The 23,711-nt window shown below is 42.0% G+C and overlaps 1 protein-coding gene across 1 annotated transcript; it reads right to left on the minus strand.

Moving 5' to 3' along the window:
- Positions 1-222: 222 nt before the first annotated feature.
- On the minus strand, positions 223-23,474 carry NYX (nyctalopin). Its single transcript, XM_037057124.1, has 3 exons — positions 23,171-23,474; positions 22,737-22,814; positions 223-3,615 (listed from the first exon to the last, which is right to left on the minus strand). The coding sequence occupies exons 2-3, from the start codon at positions 22,771-22,773 to the stop codon at positions 2,207-2,209; spliced, it is 1,446 nt and encodes a 481-aa protein (XP_036913019.1). The 5' UTR covers positions 22,774-22,814; positions 23,171-23,474; the 3' UTR covers positions 223-2,206.
- Positions 23,475-23,711: the final 237 nt, after the last annotated feature.

Genomic DNA, 23,711 nt, shown 5'->3' on the forward strand with positions numbered 1-23,711 from the left:
CTGAGGTCTTTAGGGGTAAAGGGTAGTGATGTTTACAGTAAATTCAAACTGTTAGTATGAAATAATAATGACATGGAGAGCAAGAAAAAGCAAATATAATAGTAAAATGTTAACAACTGGAAAACCTAGGTGAACGGCCAAAGTGTTTATTCTACTCTTCTTGAATCTTTTCTGTAGGTTAGAGATTTTTTTAAGTTTTTTTTAAATCATGCACGTTCCAGATTAGTGACTTTCAAACTTTTTAAATGCTAACTCACAATAAAATATAGATTGTATTAAGAAATCCAGACACATACATATATAATCTGAACGAATGCATACAAATTAAATAAAAAGTTTCACAAAACATTGTGTACTCCTATAATATTACAGGTGATGCTCTATGACTTTTACATTCCATCTTGTTTTTGTAAATGGTGGTTAGGACTCATATTGAGTTAATAACCACTAATAGTCACAACCTATTTGAACATATCTGCTCTCGGTAGTCCTTTCTGCAACATTTCTAATACATAATATTACCTAGAGACACACAAGAAGTATTGTCACCAGGAAGAACTGACAACTCGATGCACCTTGAATCTGGGTGGGCTTTGAAAACCCAACACCTTTTATAACAATAAAACATATTTTCCACTGGCATAAAAATGAAATTAGGGAGTACACAGAAGTCACATCTACAGTAATTTTTTAGTTTTCTTAAGGAAAAGTTGGATGAAAGAAATGTACCTTGAGTTTCTTTGTGCAGTTCTTATGACACTTCCTGTTTCTTAGACTAGCATATTTACAGAACTCAAAAATATATATAAATGTATATATGTACCTACATACTTTAGTAGGGTATATTCACATTTGTCTATGCAGTCTTGAGCATCCATTTGTTGTATAATCATAAAAATTTGTAATAGGTGTTTCCCTTTGTAAAATATCAGTATCTTCTCATTTATCTGCATGATACCTTAGCAAAAACTTCTTTAAAGTTAAAAAAAGAAAAAGAACAAGAAAACCCACCTCTTCAAATACACAGAGAGGAATTCAGGACACAAAAATTAGGGATTTCCAGAATGTTGACAAATGCAGTCATCGCTACCCGTGTATGGAGAACAGCTTTAACAAGTGTTTGGCAGACATACAGTCTTCGCTCTGACAGTTGGCCAACTCCCTCCCTGGGAAATATCTCAGCCTCCCTCTTCAGCTACTTGCTGCCTCCTTTCTTCTTGGCAGTTAGTCAGCCCCAAAGTGTGCAGCCCATAATGATTTCCACAACTAATAGGATCATCCAAGCTGGAGACTCCCTGTCCTGCTAACATAGCATTTCTTTGTCTTCTGGACACTCTTCACACAAAACACTAAGAAAAGATTTTGTGGCCTCTCCAGAGATTCACAGTGCATGTTTGCATATTGAAAGACTCTGAAAAGTCCTGTAATAGAAAAACCTGTTAACTTTTTTTTAATATTAAGATTTTACAAATTTGTTTGTCCATAGATATTTCCCCCTCTTTTTTTCCCTACCCTCCCTAAAGTTCCTTTCTGCCTAAAGTCACCTCTGGGAATAATTGTGGAATAAATGAAATGGGGTAAATGAAATTGTTTATTTTAACAATCCCCTGACATATCTGACTACAGGAAATGATACCACCCTTAGGTCTAAGTCCCTCTCCCAACCCCCTTTTCTCCTGTCCTGTCCACCTTCCTGGACCTTAGTGTCCTCAAGCCCAGGGGGAAGAGGACTGTGGTAGAAAACAAAGGGATTGGGTCTTATGAGTTGCCCCATCAAGAGAATTAGCACAGTTCTTAATCCTTAGCCAATAGACTGACTCTAATTCAGACATTGCAGTCCCCGTTTCCTGGGAGATGTGAGGGTTGGGAGGAGGGATGGAGGTGGAGCCCTGAGGCCCTAGGAGCTTCTAATTCCTGGCCTTATGGTAGGAGGGTCCATGTCCATTCTTGCTTCTCTTTTCCAATTGATGCCCATGTGACATAAGCAGACATCCATACCCCACTCCCACCCCTGCATGACATTTCCCAGGATTGTCCTCTTCCTAGGGCCATCTCTGGAGGCAAACTTCCTTCCACCTTCCGCTGGAATTTCACCTCCCGTTCCCATCCTGTTCCCCACTTCCCTGACCATGAACATCTTCAAGCCCAATTAAGTATATTATCCCCCACTGGCCAAGGCAGTTTGGGCCACCCCAGTATGGCAGGGTCAGCATGTCTGTAGGATAAACACCACATGCTGGGCCACGCTGAGCAGGAGACTAGAGCCCAAGAGAAATAAGGTGTTGTGGCCTGAGCTTCCCACCCCAACTGAGGGAAGGATATCAAACAGCGAGGCATTGGCTGGTCCTGTAGTGGTGTTGGTCGACTCCTCCACCGGGACCATCGGAGCCAGCAGCTTGGAGAGAAGACTGCTGAACCTGCTCACGGTAGTAGCCACTGGCTCTGAAGATGGGCCTGGGCTGGATGCAGTGAGGTTCAGATCCTCAGGGTCCATACAGAGGCCATCAGAGGAGTGCCCAAAGGCCACCTGGCTGAGATCCAGGCCGGCCACAGAGCCCGGAGAGGCACAAGGCACATCGGTGACATGCCCAAAGCTCTCCATCCAGTCTCGCAGCCACTCCAGGCTGCAGTCACAGCGCCACGGGTTGTGGAAAAGAAAGAGGCGTCCCAGGAAGAAGCCAGGCTGGAAGGCGGCCCAGTTGAGCATGGTGAGGTGGTTGCCATTTAGGTGTAGAGCGAGGAGGCCGGAGAGGTTCTGGAAGGCACCCTCCTCCACAAAGGCGATGCTGTTGCGATCCAGGTAGAGCAGCTCGAGCTCAGCCAGGTTGGCAAACCATGTGCGTGCCACATGGCCCAGGGAGTTTCCACCCAGGTTGAGAGTGTGGAGGCGGTGCAGGCCACGGAAGGCATCAGCAGGCAGCTCGGCTAGCAAGTTGTCATTGAGCAGTAGGTACTCCAGGGCACCGCAGTCACGGAAGGCACCGGCGTGCACCATGCGAACTCGGTTGGCATGCAGGCTTAGTGAGCGCAGGTGCCTCAGGCCCTGCAGGGAGCTGGAGGCCACTGCTTCGATGCGGCTGCGTTCCAGGTGCACTTGCGTCAGGTTGGTCAGACCACGCAGTGCACCTGGCACTCGGCGGAACAGGTTGTCGAAGGCAGTAAGCTCGCGCAGGGCAGGAAGCTCAGCCAGAAGGCGCTCGGGCACACTAAAGAGGCGGCAGGCCGTCAGGTCCAGGCGGCGCAGGTGGCCCAGCGAGGTGAAGGTGCGTGCATGCAGGTAGCGTAGTTCGCCGTTGTGTGCTAGGCGCAACTCTGCCAGGCGCAGCAGGCCCTTGAAGGCGCCGGGAGTAATGAAGGACAGATTGTTGTGACGTAGCGACAGGTGGCGTAGCGACGGCAGCGTGCCAAATGCCCGTTCTCCCAAAAAGCGCAGGCCGTTCCGGTCCAGGTCAATGGAGGCCGCCTCGCAGGGGAATTCGGCTGGCACCCGCAGGAGGCCAGCGCGGTCGCAGCGCACTAAGCAGCCACGCTCCAAGCTGCTGCAGGAGCAGGTCTCCGGGCAGGTGCTCTTGCAGGCCTTCTCCGCCCAGGTGCTGGGCAGGCTGAGGACCACCACTTGGGCGGGGTTTAGGAAGTGGGAGAAAAGACAAAACAAGGAGTGACTATCAACTACAGGGTCACTGAAGGTAAAATTCTACCTGTCCGCATGGCAGGATGCAGCCCTCCACCAAGTTCTCATACCTTCTGCATAGCAGCATCTTCCAAATGGTCTCTTTCAGCTTCCTAGGCCTTACGTAGGATTCCCCAACACCCTTACATCCCAGTTATCTTAATCAGCAAAATGCAGCTGGAATCCCAGCATCTGACCCCATTCTAATCCCCCTCCTGCCTATATCATCATTTGTGCTCCCCTAGAATTTGACCTAGATGCAGTGTTGTCTGCATGTGTAGGGGTCCTCAAAGGCATCACTGTGGCCCACATCCTAGGTCTACACTGCCCAATCTAGCCACATGCAGCTCTCAAGCACTTGAAATGTGGCTAACCCAAATTGAGCTGCGCTGTAAGTAAAAAATATAGACCATATCTTAAAGATTTAGTACCAAAAAAAGGTAAAATATCTCATCCATTTTTATATTGATTACATGTTTTAATATTTATTTATTTATTTTTTAGAGAGAAGGAAAGGGAAGGAAAAAGAGTGGGAAAGAAACATCAATGTGTGGTTGCCTCTCATGTGTCCCCTACTGGGGACCTGGCCCCGCAACCCAGGCATGTGCCCTGACTGGGAATCACAGGCCCATACTCAATCCACTGAGCTACACCAGCCAGGGCTGATTACATGACAAAATGATATTTTAGATATAGTTGATCAACTAAAATATTAAAATTATTTTTTAAAATTTTATTTATTTATCTTTAGAGAGGAAGGGAAGGAGAGAAGGAGAGAAATATCAATGTATGGTTGCCTCTCGTGAGTCCCCTGTTGGGAACTGGCCTGCAACCCAGGCATGTGCCCTGACTGGGAATTGAACAGCGATCTTCTGGTTCACAGGCCCACGCTCAATCCACTGAGCTACATCAGCCAGGGCCTAAAATATTAAAATTAATGCCAACTGTTTCTTTTTACCTTTTTAATAAGGCTACTTGGAAATATAAATATATGTGGCTTGCAATATATTTCTATGGGTGGTGCTGTAATAGTCCCTCCCACCATAAGAATTCAATTCCTGGAAACCCCCATTGAGTAAATTAAGCATCATAAAAAAAGGGACAACTAGAGAACAGGAGGTTGGAAATGAAAAAGCCTATGAATCTTTTTGCTTTAACAGTCACTAAAATTAAGCTATAAAGACAGCATACTAAATAAACCATCAACGATCTTCTTTCACCTCTCAAAAGAATGATTGTAGATACTGTGTGGTTAATTTCCATTCACCAGCCCTTGCTCTCTACATCATCATGGGAAAGAATGGTGCTTATAAATTAATTTCTTTCTGATCATTTGAATAGAAGATCAGATAAAGACTTCAAAAGCCCTCCAAGTAGGCTTGCCACCTGCAGCAAAGCAAAATGGCATGGTCTGCTTCTCTGTGGAAGCCAGAGGTCCCAAGCCCCATCTTGAGTTCCAATGAAAGAAGCAATCTGAAAGATGCACACGTTTTATTTTCCGGGCAGGTGCAGGTCACAGGTAGAGTACATGTGATCTGAACCTCCTCAGCAGTACTCCCAAATTCCCAGCTATCACTACTGGCCTACCATTCTGTTCCCCTCTCATGGTATACACATGACCCTGCCTTGCCTATCCAAGCCCTTTGGGAATCTGAAGGTGTAGCCACACAGGAATGTGCAAACTGTGTTTGCTGCCATCTCTGTATGTTTGGTAAACTTCCAGTGTCTTTTCAGTACATCAGTTGTGCACACTTTATGTTTTTCCAGCTCCTGAGAAGAGGATTCAGCGCTTTCAGACATGGCAGGGAGAACACTCAGCCCTTGAGCAACCTGTCAGTTGTAAATTGTAGTTAGTTCAATGTTCTTGTTGCAGAGGCTTGACTTAGCTTTTCCCTGTCCCTAAGAACTGTGAACTAGACACCAAGTTTACAGCAAGGTTCTTGGACCCTGTGCTGAGCTTGGCTATAAGCAGGGCAGCTGCTGACCTGGAGCAATACCAGTTTGAGAGACACAGCCAAGAATATAACCTTAAGTCCAGGTGTCAGTTGGACACATGTGGAACTTTTTTCTATCAGCTCTTCCAACTGGGTCAAGTAGAAGGCATCAGGTTTCTTTACAAATAGTCCTTAATTCTACTTTCTTCTCCTTTCTAATTAACAGAAGTACACTCTCAACCATATGACTCATGTTTCTACTCCACAATAGCTAACAAACATTGTTCCAGGCACACTGTATGGTTCAGTAAATGTTTACAGAATTAAATGAAATTGATGCCTTCCTCTCTAATGATTCCTGACAGAGGATGTCATTTATTTAAAAAAAAACTCTTTGTCAAGGAATTTGAGGGATTATGACATGCAGGATAAAACCAATTTGCTTGTATAATGTAAGAGATCAAAAATGTAGCTGCCAATTGTTTTAAACATGTAAGAGGAGTGAAGTTTTTATTGTATATCCTTTTTACATTTTAAAGCTTCAACCATGTCAGTGGTTCAGAAAGTATATTAAAGTTTATTTTAATCTTTAAACACTCAAGATGTTGTCACTATTACAGATCTGTTTTCAGCCTCTGAAACTTTGATAGCCATTATGAATAACTAATTTATTGGATTATTTAGTGAAATTTATTTTTTAAAGATTGTATTTATTTATTTATTTATTTATTTATTTTTAGAGATGGGGGAGGGAGGGAGAAATGGAGGGAGAGAAACATCCGTGCAAGAAAGAAACATCATTGGTTGCCTCTTGCACACACCTCAACCAGGGATGGAACCTGCAACCCAGGCATGTACCCTGATGGAGAATCAAACTAGCAACACGTTGCTTCACAGAACAACATCCAACCAACTGAACCATGCCTGTCAGGACTATTTAGTAAAATCAAGTAAATTCTCAGAACAGACAACCAAACTCCAGTATTGGCTTACCTAATACGAAGACTAACTACCTGCCTAATAACCCAGAAACAAGGGCACTAAAACAAAATTTTTTTAAAATAATAACATATTTGGGTGAGTTCTACTTGCAATAAATGACAGAATAGTTTGTATTGGACTAATATTCCTACCAATAGCTAGTGTAAACTATGAGGGGAAATATTTTTTAAAATTTTTGCAGGCACTGGAAAGCAACCTAAACAGGCAATCAGAGCAGATACAACCCTTAAAAGAAGAGAAGCAAACTAGGTGAGTGGCACATTTGACTAGTGTTTCCTCTTGGCATTTTCAAGTCCACACTGTACACAGGGAACAGAGCTCAAACAGAGAAAGCAAGTCCTATTGGACTGACAAGTTAAAGGTCAGAGTATTCAGCTGCTGCAATGGCTGGAAATTGAGGAGGGAGAATATGGAAAAGAGGAGTTCTAAAGTGCATATCATATGTATGTGGTGACTCCAAGGAGCCAAGAACTGAAGGCTAAAAGAACTGAACAGAGATTTCAGTAATTTCCTAGTAATGGGAGAGAGATTAAGAGTTCAAGGTCCACACAGTTAGAAGAGCTTGTACAAATACCTGTAGTTTTCCATTGAAACCTGAGAGGGTCACACCTTTGGAGTAAAGACCTTTTCCCAGGACAAAGGGTAAAACTAAATTAGGCCTATCCTAACAAAGCCTAAAACCAAGCCTCTAAACCAAGCCATCAAAGTGATTTGCCAGTAATTTAACTAAATACCAGAACAAAATTCAATACTCTTCAAAGTAAGAGAAGAGAATCTAGAGTTTCCATAACTACCACCTATGATATTCAGTATACAGTCAAATAATATTAGATATGTGAAGCAGTAGAACATGACACTTATCAAAAGGGGAAAAACAGTTAACTGGAGCAAACCCAGAGACAGCCTAGATGTTGAAATTATCAATAAAATGATTTATTATAAATATATTAAGGAATTTATAGGGAAAATACATATAATGGGTGAAGACGTGAGAATTTGAATTTTAGAAGAGGTATGGAAACTCTAAAAATGAACCCAGTTCTTAGTAAAGAAATAATAGAATATCTGAAATGTTTTTTTAAAAAAGCATTGAATAAAAAACCCCAGCAGATTAGATACAGCAGAGGAAAAGATTAATGAACTTGAAGAGAAGGCAATAGAAATTACCCAAAATGAAGCACAGAGAGAAAACAGATTGGGAAAAAATATGATCAGGGCTTTAATGACCTATGGGATAATATCAAGCAATTAGATTTACATGCATGTATTTGGAGTCCCATAGGAGAGAGGCGAGAACATGACAGAGAGATAATTGAAGACAATTTCCAAAATGGAATTTAAAACAAGCTCAGCAAACCCAAACTAATATCACACACACACACACACACACACACACACACAGCACATGATAGTCAAACTACTGAAAACCACATAAAGAGAAAACTTTTAAAATCATCCAAAAAAGACATATTACATAGAGTAAACAACAATAAAAATGGTGACTTCTTAACAGAAACAACAGAGGCCATAAGAAAATAGAATTACTGGTATATCTTTTAAAGTGCTGAAAGAAAAGCAAGACCTAGAATTTTATAGCCAATGAAAATATCTTCACAAGTGAAGCAAAATAGAACTACTTTCAGTTTAACAAAATTTAAGAAAATTTGTCTCTAGCAGATCTCCTGTACAAGAAATTAAGACATTCCTTGGATCAAAAAACTATGGTACATATACAGAATGGAATTTTATGCTGCAGAAAGAAAGAAGGAGCTCCTACCTTTTGCAACATCATGGATGGAACTGGAAAGCATTATGCTGAGTGAAATAAGCCAGGTGTTGAAGGACAAATACCATATGATCTCACCTTTAACAGGAAGCTAAACAACAAAACAAACAAGCAAGCAAAATATAACCAAAGACACTGAAATAGAGAACAGGCTGACAGTGACCGGGGGGGAGAGGGGAGGGAATTTCAGGGGAAATGGGGGGGGGATTTAGAGGAACATATATAAAGGATACATGGACAACCACTGAGAAGGGTGGAAATGGGAGGGAGGGGGAGCACGGGGGTGGAATGGGATGGGAGTAATAGACAGAGAACTGTACTTGAAAAATAATTAAATAAAAAAATTGGGCCCTGGCTGGTGTAGCTCAGTGGATTGAGCGTGGGCCTGTGAACCAGAGGATCGCGGTTCAATTCCCAGTCAGGGCACATGCCTCGGTTGTAGTCCAGTTCCCTGCAGGCCAACTCCCAGCAGGGGACACACAAAAGGCAACCATACATTGATGTTTCTCTCCCTCTCTCCTTCGCCTCTAAAGATAAGTAAATAAATAAAATCTTTTTAAAAAACTGAAAAACTTTTCAAAAAAAATTGGGGAAAAAAAAGAAATTAAGACATTCTTTAGCCTGAAAGAAAATGATACTAGACGAAAATCAGATCTATAGGAAGGAATGAAGAGTAATGGAAATGGCAAATATGTCACTAAATAAAAGACTCATCTTCTCACCTTAATTGCTTAATAGACAAGTTACTGTTTAAAGCAAAAATAATAATGTATTGTGGAGTTTATAATATATGTAAATGAAAATATTATAATAATAACATAAAAAATGAGAAGGGAGGTAAACAACTGTACTGTTATAAGGATCCTACATTATTCATGAAGCAGTATAAAATAAAATCAAGGTAAACCACACAGGTAAACAGGAACAGAGTCACAGAAATGGAGATCACATGGGGGGTTATCAGTGGGGAGGGGGAGAGGGAAGAATGGAGGAAAAGGTGCAGGAAATAGGAAGTATAAATGGTAGGCACAAAACAGACAAGGAGAGGTTAGGAATAGGCTAGGAAATGAGAAGCCAAAGAACTTTTATGTATGACCCATGGATAGGAACTAAGTTGGAGAAATGATGTGGAAGGCAGGGTGCAGAGCAGAGGAAAATAAAGGGGAGAAAAAAATGGAACAACTGTAATAGCATAATCAATAAAATATACTTAAAAAACACAGATGTGCAGGATTGTGTGTGTGTGTATAAAACTCTCCAAACAATAATGATGGTGACAGAAGGAAACTTGACTTTGGGTGGTGAGAATACAACACAATGCAATATACAGATGACATTACAGAATTGTACACTTGAAACTCATATAATATAATTAACCATAGTTACCCCCATAAATTTAATAAATATTTTAAAACTAATTCTATAGTAACATAATAGACAACCCAATTAATAAATAGGCAAAATCTCTGAAGAAACACTTTGCCAAAAAAGATATACAAAAACTAAATAAACACATGAAAAGTTGGCCAACATCATTAGTTGTTAGGGAAATGCAAACTAAAATAGCCACCTATTAAAATTAGAAATATCGACCATACCAAGTATTAGAGAGCATATGGAACAACTGGGACTTTCTTACTGCACTGCTGTTGGGAATGTAAAATGGTACAGCATCTTGGAAACAATGAGGCAGTTTCTTTAAAAGTTAAACATATACCTACCTTGTGATCCATCCATTTACTCCTAGAGAAATAAAAGCATATGTCCATACAAAAGACTTGGCACGAATGTTCACAGCAGCTTTATTCATAATAAGCCAAAATTGGAAACAACACAAACATCCATCAAGAGCCGAATGGGTAAACGAATTGTGACTATCCATACAACGGAATATTACTCAGTGATAAAAAGGAATGAACTATTGATATGTGCAAAATGGGTGAAGCTCAAGGCAATTCTGCTGAGTGAAAGAAACCAGGTGAAGAAAAGTACATACTATATGATTCCATTTACCTAAAATTCTAGAAGCTGAAGATTAGACTATAGTAACAGACCAGTGGTTGCCTGGGGAGGGATGGGGAGGCAGAGTAGGGCAGAACAGAGGTATTATAAAGGGGCATGAATCTTGGGAGTGATGAGTATGTTTATTATCTTGACCTTGAGTATGTTGATTGATGGTTTCATGAGGGTTCATTTTAAAGGTGTTTGGTTTTCAATTTGTTATATGTCAAATTATACCTCAATAAACCTGTTTTGTTTTTAGAGAGAGAGGAGTGAAGGGAGGAAGAGAGAGAGGGAGAGAAACATTGATAGAAAAATCAATCGGTTGCCTCTCACATGCTCCCTGACCGGAAACCAAACCTGAAACTCTCTGTTTTGTAGGGCAGTGCCCAAGCAATTGAGCCACGACAGCCAGGGCTCAATAAAGCTGTTTAAGTAAAAAAAAAAAAAAAAAGAAAAGAAAAGAAAAAAAAAGCCCTGGCTGGTATAGCTCAGTGGCTTGAGCGTGGGCCTGTGAACCACACAATTGCGGTTCGATTTCCAGTCAGGGCACATGCCTGGGTTGCAGGCCAGTTCCAATCAGGGGACTCATGACAGGCAACCATACATTGGTATTTCTCTTCTTCTCTTCTTCCCTTCCTCTCTAAAGATAAATAAATAAAATCTTTTTAAAAAAAGATACCATTAAGGAAAGGAGTACTTTATATGTGGCTTGTGCACAGAATAGAAAAACATCTAAAATGAATAATGAAAGACAAGTAAATAAAAATGGGTAAAAGACTTGAACACTGCAAAAGAACATATTAAGTAGCCATTAAGCACATGGAAAGGTGCTCAACATCATTAGCCATTAGGGAAGTTCACTTAAAGCTACAGTGAGATTTCCCTACACACCTAGTAGAATAACTAAAATTTGAAAGACTGACAACTCCAAATGTTGATGAGAATACAGAACAACTGGATTCTCTTACATTGTTGGTGGAAGTGGAAAATAGTTCAATAACTTTGGAAAACTCTGACAGTGTCTATTAAATCTAAACATATGCCTTCCTTATGACTCAGCAATTCCACTAGTAAGTATTACCCAAGAGAAATGAAAAAAAATGTTTGCATAAAGACTGTACAAGAATGTTCATAGTAGCTTATTCATGATAGATTAAAACTGGAAATTAGCCAACAGTATAATACAGAAGCAAATTACAATTTGTTTATATATCAGAATACTACTCAGCAACAAAAAGGAACAAACAAAAAAGTTATGCTGAGCAAAGAAACTTAACACAGAAGAATACATGCTGTGCAAAAGCATGTCTATGCAGTCCTGGAACAAGGTTGCTGACAATGGCACTGGGAGTTCCAGAGAACAAGGCCTACAGATGGACTCAGTGCAAAAGACAGCAAATATCTACAAGATATGGTTTAGGAATGTTATCTGGGTGATGTGAGCTGTACAATGCTACTCAAATTAAATTCTATGGGTTTCAGCCCTGGCTGGTATAGCTCAGTGGATTGAGTGTGGGCCTGCAAACCAAAGGATCGATTACCAGTGGTTCGATTACCAGTCAGGGCACATGCCTGGGTTGCAGGCCAGGTCCCAGCAGGGGATGCATGAGAGGCAACCATACATTGATATTGCTCTCCCTCTCTCCCTCCCTTCCCCTCTAAAGATAAATTAAAAAATGTTTTAAAATTTTTATGGGTTTCATTTGCTCTTATAACAACCAACTTTTAATTACTGTTTGCTCAGGGCTAACCTTGCTACATACATTATTTCATTTAAGATGATAATCCTGCAAGGTAGCATTCTCTTCTTACAAAAGAGGAAACTGAGGTTCAGGATGGTTAATCAACACCAACCTTTGTTTTTTGTCTTTCCAGTATACTGTAGTACTCCCCACCCCATACACCTAACCTTTCTGAGGTTCCACTTCTTTGACTGTGAACTAAAGGGCCTGCACTTCCGGACTTTTGCGGGACCTCTGCCTCTCATTTTTCATGGTCTAGCAGTAGCTGTTGCCAACCCCACCTCTAAGAAAAAAAAACACCTCACCCAGACCTCCATGTGTCTCTACCACCTCCTCCCAGGCACAGCTATTCGGGCCGAAGGTGAACATTTGGCCCAAGCAGAGTCAGATTCATTCCTTCCTTATGAACATGGAACAGACAATGAAATCATATGAGAACCAACCTATATGGCTTCAGGGCTGGAATTTGTACAAAAGCCATGTGCAAGTCAAAGCTATAGGGAAGCAGCAACCAAGGTGTGGGGTCAATGGACATGGCCCTTCCCCTCCCCGTGGCCAGAAGGAATGTGTATTTTTTTGGGAATGGATTGTAACTCCCTCCTTATCTCCCTTTGGGAGCAGCTTCGGGTCCTGTGACTGCTTCTGGACCTTTTTTTTCTGCATGTACACAGAGGTAATATAGTTTAGAGTCACATGTAGGACATATGCCTCGTTTGTCTGGGACCCTGTATAACAAGCCTCAGACTGGAGGAGGTGTGGTCTCTCTCACACAAGCCCGCTGCCATCAGTGCACTCTCCTGCAGTGTGAGTAATAAACGGCATGCCCACATAATGCTATTCTTCCAAGTGTTTTTTTTCTGTAATATCATGAACACTTAAGCAGGTCCCTGGTTTGGGGCTCCCATGTTACACAAGGTGAGGACAAGGTGAGGAAGTGGAGTGCCGAGAGATTAGAACCAGTGTGAGAAAGACAAAGCTAGAGATCAGGGAGTGTGGGAAGCTGCTAGCCAGTTCTGTAATGCCCTGCTATAGCTGTTTCTGTGACATTTCCCTGTTTTCATTTCAGAAACCCATTCCAACCATCTGTGTGGACAAGTAGATTTCTGTTCCTTGTGACAAAATCATGTCCGATAGTAGTGGACATTTGACACAGTTTCTAGCTCCCCAGAAACTTTCAAGCACTCTTTCTATACTTAGGGAATTTCATACCTTGTAAATCCCGCCTCCTCCAAGTTGAAACCAGAAACTTTCCCAATTGCCCTTGCAGCTAGGGCCCAAGCACATGACCTAGCTTTGTGGATCACATATATCCAGTGAGACTTGGATTCAGAAGTAGGTGTCAGGCAGGAGCCATTTTCTGGCCAGTATGATGGCACAGGCACCTGGCTTTCAGGCTGCCATGATGGAATTTCTGACACCCAGAACCCAGCATGATTTCCATGAGTGCCAGGTGTGTCGCCAGTGGTGGCGGCCACGTGTTCTTTGCTACAACTGCGCCACTACCTGGTTTAGGCATTGTTCCAGGCTGTGGGTCTCCAACTAGGAAGACTGGGAACAACTAACATGCCTAAATCAACCCCTTCTCAGCCTGAATGACCTATAGTGAGTTCTACGGTTTGCAACTACATTCCTGAGCAACATACTGAGTAAGGCAATTTCCCTTAATCTCTGGAGTGAGAGACATTACCAACACTGTAAGACAATCCATTACCTCCTCCCTCCCCCTTTCCCTGAGGAACTTTGTGAACTCTTTACCTTGAAAGAGAAAACTAAAATTCAAAACCAGGCAGTGCCCCTCAACTAAAAGGAAGCTCCTTACCATTCGTTGCCAAGAAATAGAAGAAAGTAAATTCCAAATTGTTTAGGCCATCCCTAATTTTTCCAAATCCAAATGAAAAGTGGCTTCTCCTGGAATCAGCAGTGGTCATTCCAAAAACAAATCTTGGCTGTCCAGAGCTGAATTCCATGGGAATACTTTGGCCAGAAAAACATTTACCAAATTAAAATAAAGATCAAAGTTTGTGAGAAGAGAAGGTCAAACATTGGCAGTTCTTAGGAATTCCTGTTTTCATATGGGTATTTTTGGAAAGGATCCATGTGAAAATCTGAAAAGGCTATTCAGTGCTTTTATTCCCAGTCCGAGGTACGGAGGGGAGATGAGAAACTCAGCAGGACTGGCCACAGCTCAGCCAGCCTCTGTCATAGCTCCAGGATTCACACGTGGGACTTTTTCCAGAGCATTCAGTCTAGAAACATTCATCCTGAGGGTGTGGACTCTCACTCTAGTTCTCTCACAAACTCCCACGACACTGCCTTTCATCCCTGCTCTTTCAGACTTTCATTTTTGTTTTTGTTTTTCATCCCAGACAACCTTCCTACATCTCAGTTTCCTTATCTATAACAGGTGGACAATTATGAGGAAAAGATGAGTTGGAATGCTTGAAACAGCTTTGAAAGCATTGAGCAAAGCTAAGAATAGGCTCCATGAGCCACTGTTGTCACAGCATTAAATCTCACCAAGGGACCAGTCCTTCAAAGACCATGTGGAAATCTGCCCCAGTGTAGAAAGCAAGATAACAAATATAAGAATATTGAAGTTATTACTAGGAGTAGACTGCAAGGAGGAGTCTAGAATAGTTCTCTATGAGAGTTGCACCTGAGAACCACCTGAGAAAGTTTTTTAAAAAATTTCAGAGACAGGGGAAAGGAGGGAGAAACAGAGGGAGACAAACATCAGTGTGAGAGGGAAACACCAATCAGTTGCCTCTTGCACATGCCCCGACTGAGAATTGAACGAGTGACCATTTGTGAGTTGGTAGAGTGGACAACACTCCACCAACTGAACCACACTGGCCAGGGCTACCTGAGGAACTTGGAACTCACAATGCCCAAGATATACACCTGACCAATTACATCAGAATTTTCAGCAGTAGAACTGGGCATTGGTCCTGTTAAAGCTATTTAGGTGATTCCAACATACAGCCCTAATAAAAAAGGGGGGGTCTTAGCAAGTCAACTTTATAAAAACGGGACTCATTTGTGTGGTATAAAACGTTACAAGGCGTAACATGGAATCAGCATATGCCCCAGCAGGTCCACTCTGATGTATGTACCAAAAGGAATTGAAAGCAGGTATTCTAACAAATACTTCTATACAAATGTTTATTAGCAGCACTATTCACTAGCCCCAAAATGGAAATGACAAATGTCCATCTACAGATGAATGGATAAACAAAATGTGGTGCATCCACATAGTGGAATAGTATTTTGCCATAAAAAGGAACGAAGTACTGGCACATGCTACCACGTGGACGAACCTAAAAAGCATTACTCTATGTGAAAGCAGCCAGACACACAAGACCATATATTGCATGATTCCACTTTCTATGAAATGTCCAGAAGAGGTAAATGCATAGAGACAGAAAATAGATTAGTAAATTAGAGAAGAGTGAGGCATGATGGCTTAATAGGTACAGAGTTTCCTTTCAGGTTGATGAAAGTGCCTTGGAACTAGATAAGGGTGATGGTCGCACAACATTGTTGAATGTACTAAATGCTTCCGAATTGCACACTTTAAAATGGTTAATTTTATCTTCTGTGAATTTTACTTCAATAAAAGAAATGTTGCCCTTGCACATATAGTTCAGTGGACTGAGTGTCAAGCTGTGTGAACTGAAAGATCACTGGTTTGATTCCCAGTCAAGGCACAGGCCTGGGTTGCAGGCCAGGTCCCCAGTTGGGGTGTGCGAGAGGCAACCAATCGATGTTTCTCTAACACATCGAAGTATTTCTCCCTCTCTTTCTCCCTCCCTTCCCCTCTCTCTAAACATAAATAAATAAAATATTTTTAAAAAAGAAATAGACTTCTGGCCGATATGGAGGTGCACATAAATACACTTTGCCTCCTCACACAACCAAAAGAAGGACAACAACAAATTTGAAAACAAAATATAAACAGAACTGCCAGAAAATTGAACTGTATGGAAGTCCAAAAACCAAGGAGTTAAAGAAGAAACATTCATTCAGACTGGGAAGGAGGGGCAGAGACTGGCAGCCAGGGTGGAGAGGATGCATGGCAAAGCTGCAGCTGGAGGAGCAGGCAGGTGAGGCATCAGCTGGCAGTCCAACATTTGTGTGTGGATAAACCAGGAAGAACTACAGAAGAGTGTGACAGACTGCGCAACCCAGAGTTCCAGCACAGGGAAATAGAGCCTCAAACTTCCAGCCTCACAAAAGAGTTCATTGGAGAGACCCACATGGTCCTAGAATGTACACAAACCCACCCACCCAGGAATCAGCACTAGAAGGGCCCAATTTGCTTGTGGGTAGTGGGGGAAGTGACTGAAAGCCAGCTGAGAGCCAAGCAAGTGGCACTGCTCCCTCTCAGACCCCTCCCCCACATATAGCACCACAACACAGAGACCTGGGTTGCCCCGCCCTAGTGAATACCTAAGGCTCCTCCCCTTACAACAAAAAAGGTCCTCCGAGACAAAGAAATATGGCCCAAATGAAAGAACAGATCAAAACTCCAAAAATACAACTAAGCAATGACAAGATAATCAACCTATCAGATGCACAGTTCAAAACACTGGTAGGATGTTCACAGAAATGCTTGAGTATGGTCGCAAAACAGAGGAAGAAGTAAAGGCTATCCAAAGTAGAATAAAGAAAAATATGTGGGGAACCAACAGTGAAGGGAAGGAAATCAGGACTCAAATCAACGATTGGAAGGAGAAGGAAGAAAGAAACGTTCAACCAGAACAGAATAAAGAAACAAGAACTCAAAAAAATGAAGAGAAGCCCTGGCTGGTGTAGCTCAGTGGATTGAGCGTGGGCCTGCGAACCAGAGGATCGCAGTTCGATTCCCAGTCAGGGCACATACCTGGGTTGCAGGCCAGTTCCTGGCAGGGGACACACGGTACATTGTGTGTTTCCAGCAGAGGCAACCATACACTGATATTTCTCTCCCTCTCTCCTTCCCTTCCCTCTAAAAATAAATAAAATTTTAAAAAAATGAAGAGAGGCTTAGGAACCTCCAGGACATCTTTAAATGTTCCAACAACTGAATCATAGGGGTGCCAGAAGAAGAAGAGGAAGAGCAAGAAATCAAAAACTTATTTGAAAAAATAATGAAGAAAAACTTCCCTAATCTGGCAAAGGAAATAGACTTCCAGGAAGTCCAGGAAGCTCAGAGAGTCCCAAAGAAGTTGGACCCAAGGAAGCACATACTAAGGCACATCATAATTACATTACCCAAGATTAAAGATAAGGAGAGAATCTTTTTTGGTTAAAGATTTTTTAAATTTATTTATTGTTAAAGAGAAGGGAGGGAGAAAGAGAGGGACAGAAACATCAATGTGTGGTTGCTTCTCACATACCCCCTACTGGGGACCTGGCCTGCAACCCAGGCATGTGCCCTGACTAGGGATCAAACCAGTGACCCTTTGGTTTGCAGGCTGGTGCTCAATCCACTGAGCCACACCAGCCAGGGCTAAACATAAGGAAAGGTTCTTAGAAGCAGCAAGAGAAAAGGAGACAGTCACCTACAAAGGACTTCCCATCAGACTATCAGCTGATTTCTCAAAAGAGACCTTACAGGCAAGAAGGGGCTGGAAAGAATTATTCCAAGTCATGAAAGGCAAGGACCTGCATCCAAGATTGCTCTATCCAGCAAAGCTTTCATTTAGAATGGAAGGGCAGATGAAGTGCTTCCCAGATAAGGCCAAGTTAAAGGAGTTCATCATTACCAAGCCCTTGTTATATGAAATGTTAAAGGGACTTATCTAAGAAAAAGAAGAAGATCAAAACTATGAATAGTAAAATGACATCAAACTCTTAACTATCAACAACTGAACCTAAAATAAATAAATAAATAAATAAATAAATAAATAAAAACTAAGTAAACAACTAGAACAGGAACAGAATCATAGAAATGAATATCACATGGAGGGTTATCAGTGGGGAATGGAGGAAAAGGTACAGGGAACAAGAAGTATAATAAGTAGGCACCAAATAGACAGGGGGAGGTTAAGAATAGCATGGGAAATGGAGAAGACAAAGAACTTATATGTATGACCCATGGACATGAACTAAGGTGGGAGAAATGTTGGTAGAAGGGGGGATGTGGGTCAGAGGGGAATAAAGGAGAGGAAAAAAAGAAGACAGCTATAATGATATAATCAGTAAAATATACTAAAAAAGAAATACTACAAGGTGTTCCTGAATCTGAGCAAACAGCAGAAACAGGTCTTTGTGTCTGTGGTGTGGTTAGTGTACAGACCAGCCCCTGACCTGCAGAGAGGCCATGGTAGCTGGGCTCACATGCTCCACAGACTGATGTCTCAATGCAGACCAGCTGAGGAATTTCTCCTTTGGAGGCCCTTAGCTCTTCTAATATGTGCTTTTTCCCCCTTGAGGTTTGCTAAAACAGTTACTCATGGAGTTTCCAACCACAGATTGAGTTAGAAGTTTCTTCATTCTCATTGTTTTCAAAGAACTTGTGCTGCATGAAACCAAAATAGCAAGAGAAAATATGGTCAATTTTCTGGGTTCAGCAAAATCTCTTCTGCCACTTTGGCTCTAGAAGTCATTCCCTTCTCACTCTTAGAAAACTCTACACCAATTGCTCCTCAGGCCAAGACCCAGTGCTGGATTTTCAAAACAGAACAGGCTGGGGAAAGGGTACAGAAATTCAGTGGGGGAGACCATCACATGGCCTCCAACCTCATGGTGACCCCAGAGCTTGCTTCTGACACATTTTGTGACAGGAAAAAAAGGATCATGGATTCATGTTCTAGCTTTGCTGGCTAACGTGAATCATGGGGGATGGAAAAGTCAGTCTGTCTCCAGAAGGGTAGTCTGCTGATGGCCCTCACAGGCCCTGTGGATCTTGAGGTAGAGAGCTGTCCCATCTAAGGAGTAGAGCACAAGGCCCCAGAAAGGCCTTGGGGAATATATTTTCATATTGCCCCAAACTGGAAACAAATGTTCAGCTATAGGGGAAGAAATAAACAAACGAGTATAACAATATGAGGGAATACTACACAGCAGTCAAAAGGAAGGAGCCATGATCTATGCAGTAACATCAGTGAATCTCACACGCATACTGCCCGACACTCCACAGTGCCTGACTCTCAGTAATGAGGGATTTTTTTTTCTCCCCAAGGGGTAGCTGCGCTCTCCCTACAGCTTTCCTTTTTCCTCTTAAATCAAGTTGATTGAGGTATAATTAACTTACAGTAAAATCTGCCCATTTGAAGTGTATAGTTCAGTAAGTACCACAAATGTATTCACCCATGTAACCAACTCAGTAATCACAACTTATAGCATTTCTACCACCCAGAAAGTTTCCTCAAGGCCCTTTAACAGTGGTCCCCTCCCCATCCTTGGCTCCAGGCAACCAACAACCTGTTTTCTGAGCTATAAATTAGTTTTGCCTGTTCTAGAGCTTCACATAAGTAAAATCAAGTAGTTATTTTAGTCAACATTATGTTCGTAAGGTTTAGCTATGTTGCTCTAAATATCAGTTGATCATTTCTTTTTATTACTGAGTAGCATTCAATTGTATGAATGTACCTCAATTTGTGTATTCAGTCACCTGTTGATGGGCATTTGGGTTGCTTACAGTGTTTATCGTGACTAAAGGTAACATAAGGACTGGTGTGCAAGTCTTTTTGTGGACATGTGTTTTCATTTCTCATTTATCTAGGAGTGGGATGGCTAGGTCAAATGGTAAATAGATGTAGAACTTTAGATTCACAGGGGTGTCAAACTCATTTTCACCAAGGGCCACATCAGCCTTGCGGTTGCCTTTAAAGGGCTGAAATAATTTTAGGATTGTATAAATGTAACTAGTCCTTAACTTTTAAGGAGTTGAAATTACATTCAACTTTTGGCCATTTGAAGGCAACCACAAGGCTGATGTGGCCCCCAGTGAAAATGTGTTTGATACCTCTGCTTTAGAAGAAACTGCCAAATTGTTTCCCAAAGTGGCCAGACTATCTTGCATCCCCACCAGCAGTGTGTGAGAATTCCAATTGCTCCACATCCTCACCAACACTTATTATTGTCTGTCCTTTTGACTCTAGCCATCCTAGTGGGTGTAAAGTGGCATCTTATTGTGGTTTACATTTGCATTTATCTGATGCCTAATAATGTTGAACATCTTTTCATATGCTTATTAGCCATTTGTATATCTGTTTTGATGAAGTAGCTATTCAAATTTGTTTGCCTGGTTTTAAAAATTGGGTTATATGTCTTGTTGAGTTATAAGGGTTTTAAAATATATGGGTGTGTCTGTATATACTATTACAATATTCTATAAAGGTTTTGCATCTGGAATATATATGCAATACCTTTATTTGATATTGTAATAGTTCTAATTTGGGTGGCTTCACCCATTCCACAAACAAACCCTTACTAAGTACCTACTATGTCTTGGAATTTAGAAACTACAGGATGAATAAAACACAAATCCTGGCCCTCTTTAAAGACTCATGGTTTAGAGCACAGGTGGCAAACACAAAGCCACAGGCCACATCCGGCCCTCCACCTTGTTTTATCCTGCCTGGCACCTTGTTTCTACTTGGCAGCAGCACCGAACTCCTTGCCCCTAGTTAAGGAGTAGTTACATTTACATTTAGTCCTAAAATTACATTTGGCCCTTTCAAGGCAATTGCAAGACTGATGTGGCCCTTGGTGAAAATGAATTTCACACCCCTGGTTTAGAGCAAGCCGATAGTGAAGGACTCTGTAAAGCAAGTTAAGGAACTAGGATATTATGCTGTGAGAAGCAGGATGCCCCCTCCCAACAGGACGGCAAATTGGAAAGGGATGAGAGTCGCAGCCCTTCTAGGAGATCCTTGTTTCCAAAGAATGGCTGTTTCCGTTTTGCCCCAGATTTACCCTGCTGTGAGCCACTTCTGATCCATTTTGTCAGGCTCATTTAATTGTTTTCCTCTAGTTGAGGAGGTAGAGCTCTATCTCTGCCTGCTGCTTGGGAACACAGCGTCTGTAATCCTTGTGACTTGTAGTCAAAGCAATATTGTCTGTGCTGCTGAGTGTGTTTTAAATGAAGTGCCAGGGGATGTGGAGATGGTCATTAATTTTAAGTGCATCTATTGTTAGCAAATGATGTCACCGCTAAGCTCTCCAACTTGTCACAAGAAGTCTAGATGTATTTCGGTTTCCTGCAGCAGGGACAGTTCCTGTTTTGCAGCACACAGCCTGTGAATACTGTCCGCGTTCCGTGAGGAACCAGAGAGCTTTGGGTGCACATTTAAAATAAAATTGGCTCTTCGAAGTAAACATTCTGTACCAAGAAGTCAATCACCTCACATCCTTTCTAGGTAGGGGGAATGGCAAGGAGCTGGCTGTTTGTAATTATATAAATGTCAACCTCTGTCCTTTGCAGGCTCCTCGAGGTAGGCAGTCATGTCCTATTTATCATAATGTTCCCTGTGCCTTGTTCCAATTTTTTCCTCATTTATTTCTTGGGTCTCCCATAAAAGAGTGTAAGTTTCTCAAGGACAAAGTCTGTGCAATCATCTCTCATAATTTCCCTGGAGTGAATTGAAAGTATAGTGTGTACCTGTTGACTCTGAATTGAGCGAGTTCTGCTTCTAGAAAAGGTAGAATAAAGAGTAAGAAAATTTACCCTGGCTGGTGTGGCTCAGTGGATTGAGTACCAGCCTGTGAGCCAAAGGGTCCCTGGCTCAATTTCCAGTCAGGGCACATGCTTGGCTTGTAGGCCAGGTCCCCAATAAGGGGCACTTGAGAGGAAACCACACATTGATGTTTCTCTCCATCTCTCCCTCACCTCTCTAAGAATAAATAAATAAAATTTTAAAAAGAGTGAGAAAATTCTATTACTGCTTTAGAATTACCTGCTAAAAATTTTCTCTGCCAGCACTGCTATTACATGGGTAGTTATAATCTCAAATATTACGGTCAGAAAACAGATTCTTTGTTTAGAATTATTTCCTACAGAATTTATCAAGAGATTTTTTTCCTTGGGCTGTCTTAGATTTGAGCACCTAGAGCTAAAGAGGTATAGAAAAAAATTGTGATGAGTCTTCTGGTTCTATTAAAACCCATGAAACAACAGGGCAAAAACTTGGGAAAAATTTGCACATCCATAATCACACAGTTCCAATATGATAGTTTTCATTTTAGGAAAGCCTTTAAGAAGCCTTTAGGAAGATGGTTTCTTTAAGGGATTTTTTAACTTAAATGAGCTCAAAATAATGTGATCAGAAAGCCACTGTAGTTTTTGGTGACTACATCAATGAATTCATAATTGCAATTAGAATAAGCAAATCACCAAAAAGTTATTTCATATATTTGGCTCAGGAGTTTTGTTTTTAAATGAACAAAAAACCCCACCACTTAATGTTTGTCTCTCATTCTCCATCCCCTCTCCCACAATCACACATTCATTGAAATCTAATGTGAACTGGTGTCCAGGTACATAGCTATCATGGAAGCCAGTTGAAGACCATGCTCCTTGGGTTAGTATGCATCTTCTATGAACTTCCCAACCCCTGCACCTACTGGCAACTGTCTGCTGGGGGACAAAAGGAGCAGGCCTCAAAACTCACCAGGCAGCAGCAGGACCAGCATCCCGTGAACTCTCATGACCCTGGTGGCTTACAACCACCCAGCTGTGGGACCCCTACCTGAGGGGAAAGAGCACAGGTCACCAGGTGCCCAGAAGTGGTCCCTAGACAACCAGTGCACTCAGACACCTCTTCACACCTCCACACTTCTTCCTTGACTGCCCTGCTTTCTTCCTCTTCTTCTTCACACTCATTTCTCTCCATGATCTTGGTGTTGGGCTAAGGAAAACCAGTAACAACAGCCAATCAGAAGCTCCCTGCAAACTGAGAGCTTGGATCTGTTCAGAAACCCTTCTTCAGGCTAAAACCCTGACAGCAGCCACTCAGATGGACTCACTGACAATCCAGTAAGAAAATGGACAGAGGGGAACCCTCTGCAGAGAACCCTTAATGAATAGTCCCCAAATGTCCCTTACCGTTCTGGGGGTCCTGCCTGGTCCTGCTCTTCCTCCTCTGAGGCACCCTTGGGCTCCTCCAGCCCATCCATCTCCCAAGTCAGGCAGCCACAGATGCTAAAAACCCTCCAACAGAGAAGCAAGGTGCGGGTGGTAGTGAAATGGGGTCAAGGAAGAGTAGTTGCTTGTGCAGGTTTGAGAGCTTTTTTTCTTTCTCCAGATTTAATGGCAGGAAAATCCTGTATCAGATGAGGATTACCAGCGATGAAAGAATGTGTCTGCCTTTTGAATCACTAAAGCCTGTGGCAGATTTTGCTGACACACCAATCGGCTTTACCTCTAGGCCTTGGCCTCTCCATCTGCCTGGCCCCCTTCTCCCTTTAAATCCTCTGCAGACCCCACCTCCTGCCCTGACCCCAACCCCAGCCCCAAGCAATATGCAGCCAGAAATTGGCTTCCTGCCACCCAAAGAGCGTTATCAGCATTTGCAACAAGAACATGTTATATAACTTGGAGAGGTGGGGAAAAGCCAGGAGAGCTTAAAAATAATCATGTTTTCCCG

Source organism: Sturnira hondurensis, unplaced genomic scaffold (genome assembly GCF_014824575.4).
Source record: "Sturnira hondurensis isolate 20B ecotype Veracruz unplaced genomic scaffold, ASM1482457v3 Scaffold0009449, whole genome shotgun sequence".
Lineage (NCBI taxonomy): Eukaryota > Metazoa > Chordata > Mammalia > Chiroptera > Phyllostomidae > Sturnira > Sturnira hondurensis.